The 14,837-nt window shown below is 41.7% G+C and overlaps 1 protein-coding gene across 10 annotated transcripts in view; it reads left to right on the top strand.

Moving 5' to 3' along the window:
* Rnf38 (ring finger protein 38) overlaps window positions 1-10,623 on the top strand; it is a 118,545-nt gene extending 107,922 nt beyond the window's left edge. For all 10 annotated transcript variants that reach the window (XM_028894764.2, XM_028894763.2, XM_028894761.2 and 7 more), the window contains 3 exons: window positions 3,006-3,127; window positions 6,838-6,937; window positions 9,044-10,623. In XM_028894764.2, the coding sequence (XP_028750597.2) occupies window positions 3,006-3,127; window positions 6,838-6,937; window positions 9,044-9,106 (285 nt within the window). In that variant the 3' untranslated portion in view covers window positions 9,107-10,623. The remainder of the gene's footprint in view (window positions 1-3,005; window positions 3,128-6,837; window positions 6,938-9,043) is intronic.
* The last annotated feature ends 4,214 nt before the right edge of the window (window positions 10,624-14,837 follow it).

Raw genomic sequence — 14,837 nt, 5'->3', positions numbered from 1 at the left:
GCGGAGATGTTTGAGCCGGATCTTAGAAAGGGGTGTTATTTGTGTTTGCATAAGGCTGAGGGCGGGAAGTGTTGGACACTGTGGTGTGTGACTAAAGGGGAAGGAGGAGAGTGGCCTGGGGGGCACAGCCGGGGCGGCAGCGCTCAGGAGTGGGAAGCCGAAGTATGGCAGGGTTGAGACTAGTCCAGGCCACAGAACAAGACCACCATGTCTTAAGAAAGGGAGAAAATGGAGATCTGAGGTGTGATATTGGGGTTGGTGCTTGATAGTCTGAGTCAGGAGGATCTTGAGTTCAAGATCAGCCTGAGCTATACAGCAGGACACTTGTCTTTGTGAAAAGGCAACCTAATTGTAGGTTAAAGCAGATAAGTAATGAGCCATTGAAAGTCCCGGAAGAATGAGGTACTGGTGTATAATCAATAAACATGATAGTTGTAACATCCTAGGATACATCAAGCATTTTAAATATGAATTTATGTTAAATACTTGTAAAAACTCAATTCATTGGTCTTTTTTTATCCTTCCTTTTCTTTATATACTATCCAGTACAATTTGGTGTGAGGAAGTTACTCATTATAAGAAAATTTCTTTGAATAATGATGAAATTAGTATCATTTTGCCAGCCTTGATGAATTAATAGCACCACAGGTTCTTGAGTACCTAGTGATTTAACTGTTGGACACAGTGGGCCTGATGCTCATAGAGGAGTCAGATCTTTCAGAGTACAGAAAGTATAGTGGGCAGGAAGTATGTTGAACCAAATAGGTCAAAAGTGGAAGTCATTAGAGTCACACTGGGAATGTCTGTATTTGTGTTTGTTTTTTTATTTTGAGACAGGTTCCCCACGTTGACTTTTAATTTGTTATATAGCCTTGAACTTGTGATTATTCCTGTCTCTATCTTTAAGTGCTGCTATTAATGGTTCCCCCATACCTGGTTTGATGTGCTGGGGCTGGAGTCCAGGGTCTTGTGCGTGCTAAGCAAGCACTCCACCAACTGAGCTACACTCATAGCCGCACACTGGGATTTCTACAGGTCTTTGACCTGGTTTCTTCAGCAAATACAAGGATTAAAAGAGACTTGAGGGGCTGGAGAGATGTCTCACCCTTTAAGTACTTAGTGCTTTATCAAAGGCAGGGTTAAGATCCCGGCACCCATGTAAGGGGACTCATAAACACCTGTAACTCCAGCTCCAAGGGCTCCAACAGCTCACTCCTAACCTCCACTGCCTAACATATTACACATAGCATTGTAATTGGCATTGGATTCCAATTTGGATAAAATACTTGTTTTGAAAATAATCAGTAATATTTGGTCATTAATTGGATATTTGATGTTAAATTTTTTGACATGGTACTGTTATTGTGATTTTTGTTTAATTTTTTTTATGAGCATAGATGTTTTGCCTGCATGTATATTTGTGCACCATGTATGTGCCTGATGCCCTTGGAGGTCAGAGGAGGGTGTCGGATGGTTGTGAGCCCCTTGTGGGTGCTGGGAATTAAACCAAGATTCTCTGGAGGAGCAGCCAGTGCTCTTAACTGCTGAGCCATTGTCTTATTTAGGGTTTCAATGAAGAGACTCCATGACCATGGTAACTCTTTTATCAAGAAAAGCATTTAATAGGGTGACTTAGAGTTTCAGAGGTTTAGTCCATTATCATTATGGTGGGAAGCATGGCAGCATGCAGGCAGACATGGTGCTGGGGAAGGAGCTGAGAGTGCTACATCCTGATCAGCAGGCAACAGGAAACAAACTGAGTTCCACTCTGGGTGTAGCTTGAGCATAGGAGATCTCAAAGGCTGTCCCCACAGTGACACACTTCCTCCAACAAGGCCAAACCTCCTACTAGTGCTTCTGGGGGCCAGGTACATTCAAAGTACCACAGCCATCTTTTCAGCCCTGTTGTATTCTTTTAAAGTCTTATTTTTAATAAATATGTAGTAGATGGAATCCACCTCCCTGGGGCTCATTTTGCATGTGTTAAAGTAGTTCATACAATATAGTCATATCCTAAACTAACATCTTTAAAACGTGTGTGTGTGTGTGTATGTGTGTCTGTGTGTGTGTGTCTGTCTGTCTGTGTGTGTCTGTCTGTCTGTCTGTCTGGTTGTGCACCTTTGCCATAGTGGAGGTGATTTGTAGGAGTTGGTTTTCCTGTCTGGAGATTAATTAAGCTAAGGTTGTCAGGATTAGTGGCAAGTGCCCCTACCTGTTGAGCCAAAGACACTTTGACTAGAGCAGCTGGCCCTGTTGCATATTCATCTCTGTACTGTATTGGAAAATGATCTGTCTTTGATAAAAGCATCTTGTAATTCTTGTGCAATTGGTTATCACTCCTATGGTGGCTGTGCCCTTCCTCTCCTGAAAAATACCACTTAAAACAGATACAGGAGAGATTGACTTTCAGACTGGACATGACTGTTCTTGTGAGCATAGAAAGCAAATGTGAAAAATCTGAAAAAGTCAGGGTGCAGCCTCAGAGAAATATGAAAGGAGTCAAGGTAAAGTTGTTATCCTAGCAACCCCACTCACTTCTAGCCAGAGTTTTCTTTGTAAAATAAAAGGCTCACACCAGCAATCCCAGCACTTGAGAGGCCAAAGCCAGGATGATTGCCATGAGCTTGAAGCTAGCCTGAGCTACATACTGAATTCCATGACAGCCTAGGCTACAAAGTAACATCTTGTTTAAAAAATAATAATTAAATTAAAAAAAAATTAGAAGTTACTCCAGTGGATAGCCAAAGAGACCGCACAGTGGGTAAAAGCTCTTGCCAATAATCCTTGATGACCTGAGTTCAATCCCTGGGCCCCTCCTGGTGCAAAGAGAATTGATTCCTCCCCTACCCCCACACCACACACGTTGTCCTCTGACCTCTCCATGTGCTCCATGGTACTGTGTGTGTGTGTGCATGTGCACATACATGGGAAATTAAACTATCATGATACTAGTCCAGTAGAATATGTAAAACAAGATGACAATCTGTTTCCTTCCCTTCTTTTAGGCCCTGCTAAACCTGGCGGAGCGGCTGGGAGAGGCGAAGCCGCGGGGACTGACTAAAGCAGATATTGAACAGCTGCCTTCCTACAGGTTCAACCCCAACAACCACCAGTCGGAGCAGACTCTGTAAGTGTGTTTCTTTCTGTGATGCTCCTGCTCACGGTTTTCTCTTACTGTTGGGAAGTAAAAGTTTTGAGTGTCAGATAATTGAAAAGGGTAAGTTGCCTGTTCTGGATCTATGCTGGCCAGTAAGGTAGTTCTTGGTCATATGGACTCTGCTGTTGTGGAAGGAGCTGAAACTCACAGCGTTCACTGTTTTTAGCATGGTTGTAAAGGTGAGCAGCCATCTCCATTCATTGCTCTGCAGGATGGTTTCCTCTCACTCGTTAGGAGCTACTTCCCATGTCTTCTCAACTCTCTTTCTTTGTGACTTTCTCCTCTGTCTCTAGATACCACATATCTGGGCTCCTACAATACAGTGGTTCTCAACCCTTTAATACAGCCGCTCAAGTTGTGACCCCCAACTATAAAATTATTTTGTTGCTACTTCATAACTGTAATTTTGCTACTGTTAGGAATTGTAATGTAAATGTCTAATATGCAGGATATCTGATATGCGACCCTTGTGAAAGTATTGTTTGATCCCCCAACCCCCACCCCACCTCATTTCCCACAAGGGGTCACAACCCACAGGTTAAGAAACACTGCTATGATACTGTAGTCTTCAGTTTGCCCAGGAAGTCAACATAGCATAACTTTTTCCAGGTCCCTGTATAGCAGTTTGTATCAAGTATTCATTTTTATGGCTAAAAATATTCCATAGTATAGATATACCATGCTTATCCTTTCTTTAGTTGGTGGACATTTAGGTTGTTTCCACTGTTTGACTCTTAGGAATAATGCTACTTGGAACATTTGGGTAAACATTTTTCTGTGGATTTATGTTTTCATTTCTCTTGGGTGGAAGTGAATTGCCTGGAAGTGAGTTGCTAAGTTAAGTTCATAGCCCTAGGTTTAACTTTCTGAGAGTTGTCACAGTTTTCCCACTTTATGTTCCTGAGAGCCATGCACAGAGATTTCAGTTGCTGTGTTTTTAGCACGTTCTCTTGTCTCTGGGTTGTCCTGCTGGGTTTAAAATGTTAACCTACCGAGGTGTGACTTGCCTTTCACTGGAGGATGCCAACTTTCAACATCTTTTCTTGTGTTCATTGGCCTGCAGCGTGTGTGTGTGTGTGTGTGTGTGTGTGTGTAGTTTCTTTGAGAAATGCCTTTTCCAGTTACCGTGGATTTTCAAATTGGGTTGTCTTTTTTGTTAGCAAACTGAAGAAGTTTCTTGAATATTAAAGATAAAAATCCCTTGCAGATAAAAGATGTTCAGTAATGTCTCCCACTCTGTGGGCTTAGGAGATGGTTTGGTCTTAAAGTGCTTGTTGAACAAGTGTGAGGACCTGAGTTCCATTCCCAGCACCCATGTACAATGGCCAAGTGTGGAGTGGGCACTTAGAATCCCAATGCTGGGAGGGCAGAGGTGGTCAGATCCCGGGGATTGCCAGCCTAGCCTGTTTGGCAAGTAAGAGACTCTGTCTTTGGTTATCCAGCATGAATAGGCCATCCCTGACAGCATGCATACAGGTAACATTATATAGACTGAGCAGGTTGTATTTAGGAATATATATGCATGCAATAACAATTAGTGAAAAAAGCGGCCATGAATTTGAAAGAACAGGAGTGCTATATGGGAGGGCTTGGAGAAAGAAAGGGGAAGGGAGAAATGTTGTAGTGATAATCTTAAAAACAAACCAGGTTTGGCTGGGAGATAGATAGCTCATGGGTAAAGTGCTTGCCTGAGGACCTGAGTTCAAGCACGTAGAACCCACTTTTAACTGGGGTCAGGGGGCCATGGCCATGCCTCCTATAATCCCAGCAAGGGAAGGAGAGACAGGAGACTTCCTGGAGCTTGCTGACAGCCAGCCTAGTAAGATGGCTCCAGAGCTAAAGGTGTGCTGCAGGCCAGCAACCTGAGTGCCAAGTGTGGCAGGAGTCGGTGTAAAGGTGGTTAAGGAAGGAAGGGTGGAGAGTGATTGAGGAGGAACCTGATGTGTATATGTAACACAAACACACACACACACACACACGCACACGCACACGCATATGGACATTCCCTCCTGTGCACACATACACACCCGCATATAGACACTTCCTCCTGTATGCACACACATGAATATAGACATTCCTTCCCCAGATTTCTTCCGTTTTGTAGGTTGTCTTAGTAGATTTTGGTTTTGTAGTGCTAGGAACCAAAACGAGAACATAGCACCCTGCCTCTAAACTATATCCTTTTTGCCGTTTCTTGATGGTATCCTTTAAAAAACAAATTTCTTAAATTTTTTTTTTTATGATGTTGAGGATCAAACCTAGGGCCTTAACACGTGGCAGTCAAGCACTCTACTACTTTGGTGTATCCCCAACTAATTTTGATTAATCTTGTTTTAGTTCCATTTTATTGTTTGCTTTTCTGTTGAGGCTGATATTTTCCTCGTGTCAAAAAATTATATCTACTTCTAGATCACAAAAATTTACTGTTTTTTTTCTCTTAATCTAGAATTTTGATCCATTTTTTTAGGTAAATTATTTTTGTGTATGTATATGTTTGTTGTGTATACGCAGGTACACATGCATGTGTGTGCACATAGAAGTCAGAAGTTGTTATCAAGTGTCTTCAAACATTCTCCGCTTAATTCTTTAAGGCAGGGCCTCTCACTGATTCACTCAACCTCGTTGACTCGTTAGCCAGTTGTCCCAGTGATCCCAGCTTTTATGTGGGTCCTTTTGGATCTGAACTCTGGTCTTCATACTTATGCAACAGACTTTGTCCACCAAGCCACCTCCCCAGCATGGTTAATTTTTTATACCGTGTCAAATTTAGGGTTCTACTTTGGCTCTTTTTCATGTGAATATCCTACTCTGTAGCCCTGGCTGTCCTGAAACCCACTAGACTAGGCTGGCCTCAAACTCACAGAGATCCTCCTACCTGTCTCAGGTACTGAGATTAGAGGTGTGAACTACCATGCTTAACTTTATTCCAGTACTTCTAAAAATAATACAGTATCAATGGTATAGTGGCTTTAGTTTTCAAAGTAACTTGATAGAAATCAGAAATATACTTTTTTGTAATTTTTGGTAGATGTGGGTGTTACTTTTTTGGTTTTTCAAGACAGGGTTTCTCTGTGTAGTTTTGGTACCTGTCCTGGATCTCACTCTGTAGCCCAGGCTGGCCTTGAACTCACAGAGATCCGCCTGCTCTGCTTCCTGAGTGCTGGGATTAAAGGCGTGCGCCACCACTGCCTGGCTGTGTGTTACATATTTGCATGTAGTCTGTAGTGCCTGCGTGTGGATGGTGCACACACTTGTGCATTCACAGGACATTGAGTGTTCTCCACTTTATTGTCTCCCACTAAGCTCCTTTGCTGCTGCGTCTAGACAGGCCAACCAGGAGCTCTCAGATGTCCCTGTGTCTGCCTCTGGGTGCCAGGGTTACAAGCCCCAGCAAGGTCCCCTCCATGCCACACATGCCCAGATCTTTACATGGATGCTGTGGCTTCAGACTTGGGTCCTCATGCTTACAAGTGCTGTTAACCATTGAACCATCTCTCCAGCTCCTTAACCAGAAATGTGTTGATAATCTGTTAGAAAAGAAAGAACTCAGCAGTATCATTTTCAGGAATAGTGGCAGTTTTTAAAAAATTAAGTAATATTTTGATAACTGAGAATGGCTTTGTAATTGTGATAGTCATAATAAATAGAAAACCAAAAATGACCTTTTTGCTCTTTTCCAGGTGTGTAGTATGCATGTGTGATTTTGAGTCAAGGCAGCTTCTTAGAGTCTTACCCTGTAATCACGAGTTCCATGCCAAGTGTGTCGATAAATGGCTTAAGGTAAAGTGATCACAAGCGTACAGAAAATAACTGTTTTGTATTCTTATTGACCATATGTTCATCTGAGTGAGTCCATGGTTTAGGGGGAGTTGGGTATAGGAGATAAATGGACGCCTAGCTTTTAGAAGAAGCACTGGAAAGTTCATTAAAGAGCGGCTGCAAGACTGGAGGTCATAGCACTGCATGTGCCCAGCACGGGTGATTTCTGGGTTCAGTTTCCAGCATTGTTTGAAAGAATGCAGTCAAGAAAACTGCAGCCATCAGTGTGGTGGCAGTTGCGTGAGAGTTGGGGGGGGGGGGGTTGTTTGGTCCTGTTACCAGTGTGCTCAAGTTTTATCCTGGGGTCGTTCAAGACCTGGGCTTGGGCTCTTTAAGAGTCAGAATGTTTTTGTTTTGTTTTTTTTTTTTTTTTTTTTTTTTTTTTTTGGTTTTTTGAGACAGGGTTTCTCTGTGTAGCTTTGCACCTTTCCTGGAACTCACTTGGTAGCCCAGGCTGGCCTCAAACTCACAGCGATCCGCCTACCTCTGCCTCCCGAGTACTGGGATTAAAGGCGTTCGCCACCACCGCCCGGCAAGTCAGAATGTTTTTTAATCAGAGTTTGGATGGGACTCACTGGCACTTTTTTTTTTTTTTTTTTTTTTTTTTTTTTTTTTTTTTTTTTTTTTTTTTGCCAGAGATTTTTATGGAGAATAGGCTTTTTACTTAATTCTGACCAGTCCTTCTCTCGTACATATGGAAAAGCTCTAAGATTAAGAATAGCAGTGGTCTGTCAGAGTGACTGCTGAGGCTTCTTGTCCTTTTCAAGTATTTCTCTGCATAGTCTTAATTATTTGAATAAAATATAAATAATTTAAATAGTCATCTTTGGGTTTTTGTGTAGAATGTGATAATTAGGAAACTTACTAGTCTAATAAAGAAATCAGTTAAGGTAGAACTGGTGTTTGCTGGTGCATACCTGTAATCCTAGCACTTGAGGGGAGGCTAAGTCAGGAAAGTGAGACCTGCCTAATGAAGAAGAGAAGAAGTGAGCAAACTAAATCCTGAAGATGAAGAGTATGAACTTTGTAGGAAAAACAAAACAAAAACATGGGTTGTGCAAAGTCCTAACGTGTGAGCAGGGGATGGTCCTGGAACCACCAGTCCATGCAACTATTAGTAGAGTGGAGAGTGTGAGGGGGTGATACACACAGGAGGGACTCAGAGATGTGCCTGGATAGATTGCAAAGCCATGCTGAAGCATGGATGAGTTTATTCTTGATTCTGAAAGCAAGGGGAAGGGTGCAGCTACACTCTTGCTTTAAAAACCTCCTTGGCCACTGTTCAGAGACGGAGATGGGAACGAGACAGGAAGGATGGGTGTTCAGGAAGGAAGATGGAATAGGATGGGAGTAAGCCAGTCATAGTGTGTAGTGACAGTCAGATGAAAAGACTGAGTGCTCTGAGTGCCATCCATCGTGATGTGGCCGTTAGTGTCTGGTGAGGAGTGGATTGCAGCAGGTAAGACAGTAAGGGATGTGTTGTGTTTTTTCCATCTGTGGAAATAGAGAAAAAAATGCTTTAGGAGCCAGGAAAAGGAGTAAGTGGAACCATTTGTGTACGACTGTATCTTGTTTATCCCAGCTCTCAGGAGACAAAGGCAGGTGGATCTCCTTGAGTTAAGGTTGGCCTGATCTACATAATGAGTTCCAGGACAGCTAGAGCTACAAAATAGAGCCCCTGCCTTTAAAAAGAAAAAAAGGAGTGAAGGCTAGAGCCAGGCTGTTGGGATACACCTATATACAGCCCTCGTGGAACAGGAGAATGAGAAGAACGAGTCATGTTTCTGAGTTTAACAAAATCAGTCTTGGAGATTTGTGTAGGTTGTCTTGCTTTGTTTTGTTTTTTTTGTTGTTGTTTTGTTTTAAAACAGAGTCTTGTGTGGCTGAGGCTGTCTTGAAAATCTTGGTCCTCCTGCCTCCACCTATATGCATTGGAATAGCAGGCTTGCACCACCACCTGGTTTAGGATTGGCTTTTTTTTTAAGGGAACAGAATATAAAGACCATATGGGAGTAACAGTAGGACTGTATGAGACATGACTCCAGTGAGTGTCCTCTTGTTTTTCAGGGAAATCGTACTTGCCCAATTTGCCGAGCTGATGCTTCAGAAGTGCATCGGGATTCCGAGTGACCAGCTGAGAGCACAGATTTAGTTTGGGTGTTCCTCATCACGTGTATATATGGACTATCCATTGAACTTCACCTGTGTGGCTTCCAGCCCTCCCTTTACCAAAAGGGTCAATGGACCTTTCTTTGCACTGTGTGACTTAATCAACTATAAAAGCTTACAATTAGTCTTCACAATTATGGGATTGTTATACTAACTGTGTGATTGGAACTCCAAAGATCTTTTCTTTAGCTTAATTTCGTGTGTGCACTAACATTCCCTGGTTTTTGTGTGATCATTCCGAGTGTTGCTGCAAGATTACAGTGGACGTGATCTTTTAGCATGTGCTTTTATAAAAAGTGGTAGCTCCAGATGATATAGCAATCTACCTTATATAGAGCCTTCAGAAACTGTGAGTGGAAATGAGTGCAGCGTATGACTGTTGGTGATAAGTGAATCTGTGTGCGAGTGTGCAACTACATGTGTGGGGGCATGGTAGCTACTGTGTGTATGAGATCCTATATACCAGCATGTACCAAGAATGTGTGTGTAGTTTTAATTATGCTGCAATGTATAATCTGGTGTGTTATTTAAACAGCACTAGTACTGTACACTGGTTTTCCCCTTGTGTTTGCTGTTGCACACTGATTGCTAAGGGTGCATCAATTCTAAGCATTGAATACTCCATCCCCTTCCCTCCCAATGAATGGAATGAAAAAAGCCTTCTTCCTTTGCTTCAGGCAGCTGTCCCCTTCTCTTCCTTTGTGATCCTAGATGGGTCACTAAGAAAAAAGTGTCAGATTCTCACTCCATGACCTGATTTTTATTATTTTCAGTTCTGTTGTAAAAGAAACTTAAGTCTCCAACTTGCTATTTCCAAAAAGAAGGTGCAATATCATACATCATCATTAGCAATATTAGCATTTCAGTCAGTGATCTGAGTGTTGATACTTCTTGTTTTTCCTTTACATTTCCAGTAGCGTCTTACAGAAAGGACCTGTGATTTTATTAATGTGTAGATTTGTAGTCTGTTCCAAAGATGTTTGAGTAATATATTTTCAAGAACACCACTGGTCCCATAAATCTTGCCTCCTTGACTTCTGCTAGAAGAAAACCTGTTACCTAACTCAGCCTGGTTTCTGGTGTGTGTTCTTCGCTCAGGCCTCCACGGGCAACTAAATTGTTTAAGAGAACTATTTCTGTTGGTGTTAATTGAGTTTCCCACACTACGGTCCTGAAGTTCTGTAGTTCTTCCCTCAGTAAACATTCTCATCAAAACCTTTGTTTCAGGATGGATCAAGTGCTGTAGCAGCTCATTTCTTAGGCCTGGTTTGCTTTGATGTCTTACTGTTCTAATTTATGTTAAAATGAGAAAAGCTTAATATAACAGGTGCCCAGAATACGTGCAGTGTAAATGAAGATTGGATTTTTGTATAAAAATAATGCTGTCAAACAGGAATTGACCTTTATTTAATCTGAGTGATATCTAGCTGTGTAAAACAAATCAGACTTGTTGAACATAAATCAGATTGTTGAAGTCACTTTTCAGCACCGTTGGATTCCTTTCTCCTCCTCACAGTGTGCTCAGCCTTGTCTGCCTTTGTGAGTTATCGGCATCTGTGCAGCCACACGTGCTGCAGCCTTTCGGTCACAACCGTGACCCTTCGCTGCCAACCTCACTCAACTCGCAATCGGCGCTGGGCCTATTTTTTACTGACAGGGAGAGTGTTCAACTACTTGTTACTGCCGCGCTCCTTACCCTCCCTTGAAGTCTCTAAGCTCCTCGCAGCCTGGAGTTCAGGAAAGCCAGTTCACACAGAAGCACAATTTTGTCTTCTTCCAGACACTGTTGCCTCTATCTAGTCAGACAAATAGGATTTGACCTACTTTCTCTTTGCCTCTCGATTTGTGTTAGTGTGTCAGAAATACATTTAAACAGTGGCAAAATGCACATGTTACTTTTAAATCATTAGGATACCCCCTCCTGTTCCTAATGAATAAAAAAGTGTGTTAAAGACCAAAATTATTGGCATATAAAAGTCAGCTCCAAATCACATACAGTGTAATCTTTATTTTTTAATTAAAAAAATCATGTTTAAAATGGCAAAAGTCCATAGTATATGTACACTTTTATATAGCTGCAAAAACTTTATACCTGTACAGCTCTAGCCTAACACTGCTCCACTCAGTATTTGTCTTATTGATGCACACAAGTGAAGCACTTTCCTAATTTATACAGAGATACTGACTACCAAGGCCCATTGTGCTAAAGACTGGAGAGCAGCCTTTCTTTTTCTAGCAGTGCTCACCATAAACGCCCCTTCCCAGTAGTTGTTTTTTGTTTTTTTGTTTTGTTTTGTTTTAAATAGAGGTAGTTGGCAGTTTAGGAGGCAGCAGGGTCTGACCTGATAAAATTCTCCTCACCAGTTATGACTGCTATCTCCTTGGGAATGCCTTTTCTTAGCACAGAGCTCTTAGGTGGTTTGGACTTTTGTTCACTGAATGGTTAGTGTATTTTAGGAGCACACCAAGTGTGCTCTCCAAGTAGCCGTCATCTTTGGGAGATGCACCAGGGGCAGATGGATGTTAATAGCCTTCATCCTCCTTCCTCCTAGAACAATGTTGGCTTTACCGTCCCAACTCAGCTGTGGGATTTGTTGGTTTTTTTGTTTGTTTGTTTTTCTTGTTTTTGTTTGTTTTGGTTATTTTTTTTTTTTTTTTTTTTTTTTTTTAGATTTGGGGTTTGGGCTTTTTATTTTGGTTTGTGTGGGGTTTTGGGTTTTTGCTTGAATCACCATATTTTGTACTTTTTTAAAAAACTCCAGCCTCCACAAAACAACTCAAGGCCTCCAAGTATCAAGATACCATACTAAGATTTTTTTCTGTCCTGAATTTTTTTTTAGCAGAACCCGAAATTGTGAAAGCATATTAGATTTTATACACTCCCTGAACTGTAATTTGCTAAAATTCTTAAAATTGGACCTCTTGTGATAATTTCAAGTGCAATCTGCCTGCCAGCTTCTGAGAATATTTTCACAGTATCTCTGGGCCTTCTTTAGAAGTCTGTCCCCCATAGTGCATCTGGTTACCTCATGTTGCTGTTTGTTTAAGATTATGAAAGCTCACAGGGGTGTTTGTTGGAATTATTTGCTCAGTCATTTCCTCAAATCATATTCCATTGTATCAGTTAACATAGTTTTAAATGTATGTATTATAAATATCTGTAACCAAATCATTTGAAGGCTTGATAAATTTTTAACAAAGTTTGTACATTTTTTATGAAAGTTACTAGTAATGCTTTACTAAGTAGTGCAATGAATTTTTATTTTTAATCCCTGTGCCCAATTTTGGAGTTGAGAGGGTTGTTGGTAATAAATGTATGATGTACACTGAAAGTATCTGTTGTGTTTCATGTTAGGTGTGTTTTTAGAAGGTGTTTGCAAAGGGGTGGAGGGGTGATGGGCTGCAGCAGGGTATAGAGCTGGGTTGAGGTGCTGACCACTAAGCTCACTCCTTCACAGTGTATTCTTTGGCATTGGTATAAACAATTTAAGAGTCACAAAATGAATATGGTAACATAGGTACCTACTTGTTTCCTTAAAAGGCCAAGCAAACTGCAGAAAATGTAGCCACACATGGGCACATGCATACCTAACAAGCTACAGGGATAGGAGATAAACTAAGTATCTCTCCTCTCTGTGTTCTCTGTGCCCTTCTTCCCCAGTGAACCATAAGACACAGGAAACAGCTCATGTAACTGGGAAAGCAAGTGTACATTAGGGACAGTTTACATCCAAGTGACTCAGCAAGGGAAAAGGACCCTCTGTTTGTTGTCATACATGACTGTATAATAGGTCTCCTTTGACTCAAAATGTAAGAAATCTGTACCCTAGTTCTTGAGAGGTAACTCAGTCTGGTATCCCACCAGCAAAAGCATTCAGAAACCCTGAGTTACAAGCCATTACCTGGAAAAGAGCTGTCCTAAAAGCTATTGGATCCTCAGCAGATATTTCCTTAAATAGGAAGTAGACGTATTGGTGCTGATGCTGTAAGGCCTTCGTCCTTGCCAATTCATTCCCCCTTTGAACAAGTGTTTACAGTGTTCTCCTTAGTTGGTGGTATCACAGGCATCATGTGCCAGCAAACATCACTGGCTACAGTGTTTAACAGAGCAGAAGCCCCTAGAATAAGATTCTGATAAATGTGGTCGGATCACAAGTGTCTTCTGGCAGTACTGTCTGGTAGAAGTGCAGTCCTGTGAGACAGTTTAGTGGCCTCATTTAAAAGCAGAATTGGTCAGGTAGAGTGCTTCCTTAGTCCTGGAGTCAGTTCCCAACTGGAAGAAAAATTATTCAACCCAGCGCATATCCTTTCAGTAGATAAGGAGGAGATCTTTTGTATTTTCTTAAATCCTGTATGACACATCTAACTTGAAGTGGCCACATTTTAAATGGCCAGTGACTGCCCATGGAAGTGGCTGTCATAATGGATGGCTCCGGTCCAGACCACTGTTCTGTGTTATCTGGTTTCTAAGGAACTGCAAGTTAAAGGTGGGTAGTATATGCCTATAATCCTGACATGCGATACTTGAAGGTTTAAGGTCAGCCTGGACTTTATTTAGGGGATCCTCTTTAAATGAACCTTACTCTCTTTGCCTCAACTCCTTTTGTGTGTATGTATGAGAGGAGGACTTTGGGTGTTATTCAGGGTGTTCCTCTTGTTCTTTGAGATGGGGTCTCACTGGTCTGGAACTTAGAAGCAGGCTTTCCAGTCTGGCTTTCCAGGGAGCCCCAGACCCTGTAGTCCCGGACCCCTCCTCAGCACTGGGCTTACAGGTAGGATCCACCATCCCCAGCTCTATTCTGTTCTGTTTTAATGTGGCTTCTGGGAATCGAACTGGGTTCTTGTGCTTGCAAGGTAGATCCTTAACTGGCTGGCTGTCTCCCCTGACCCAACTTGCTTTTAACAGGATGTATTTATTGTTAGACAGTTTTATACGTGGAGACAATGTATACTGGTCATAGCGTCCCCAGTTTGCCCCTCCCCCTCCCCCAGGCACCTCCAATATGTCTCCATTTCCCATTTTTTGTAACTGTGATGGCTATTCTTGGTTGTCATTTTGACTGCATCTGGAATTAACAAACCCAGGCAGCTTTGTATACCTTTGTGGGATTTTCTTGATTAAATCATGTGAAGTAAGAAAAAGCACTTTTAATCCATATCTTTTGAGGTGGGAAGATAAACCTTTAATCTGGACCATGCCTTTTTTTGGCAGCCTCTATAAAGGACACAGAAGAAGGAAGCTTGCTCTCTCTCTGGATGGCAAGTCCATTCCTTCAATGGATTAGATCCCTACTTCTTCAGGATTGCAGTGCATACTGAAGACCAGCTGAGACATCCAGCCTCATGGACTGAACAACTACTGGATTCTTTAGCCTTCTGTTTTGAGTAGACAGCCATTGTTGTGTGAATATATATTCATTCTACAAGTTCTGTTCCTCTAGAGAACCCTGACTAGTAACACATTGGCTAATCATGGCTTGATTTTTTTTTTTTTTATAGGTAACCATAGCTACTGTGTGTTCTGGCATGGCCTGTCCAGAAGACACATGTCACAGCACTCCTGTTAAATTCTTTCCTCTTCTTTCACATGGTCCTGAGTCTTTGGGGAGAGAAGAAGTGCAGATTCAAACTTCTAAATTTTATCATTTTGAAATTGTATATCATGCCTTAAACTATAGTCAAATTAAAAAGC

The sequence above is a fragment of the Peromyscus leucopus genome, chromosome 2, assembly GCF_004664715.2.
Source record: "Peromyscus leucopus breed LL Stock chromosome 2, UCI_PerLeu_2.1, whole genome shotgun sequence".
NCBI classification, from domain to species: domain Eukaryota; kingdom Metazoa; phylum Chordata; class Mammalia; order Rodentia; family Cricetidae; genus Peromyscus; species Peromyscus leucopus.
Note: the sequence above shows the minus strand (reverse complement) of the source record. Positions and strands in the feature narration are given on the sequence as shown.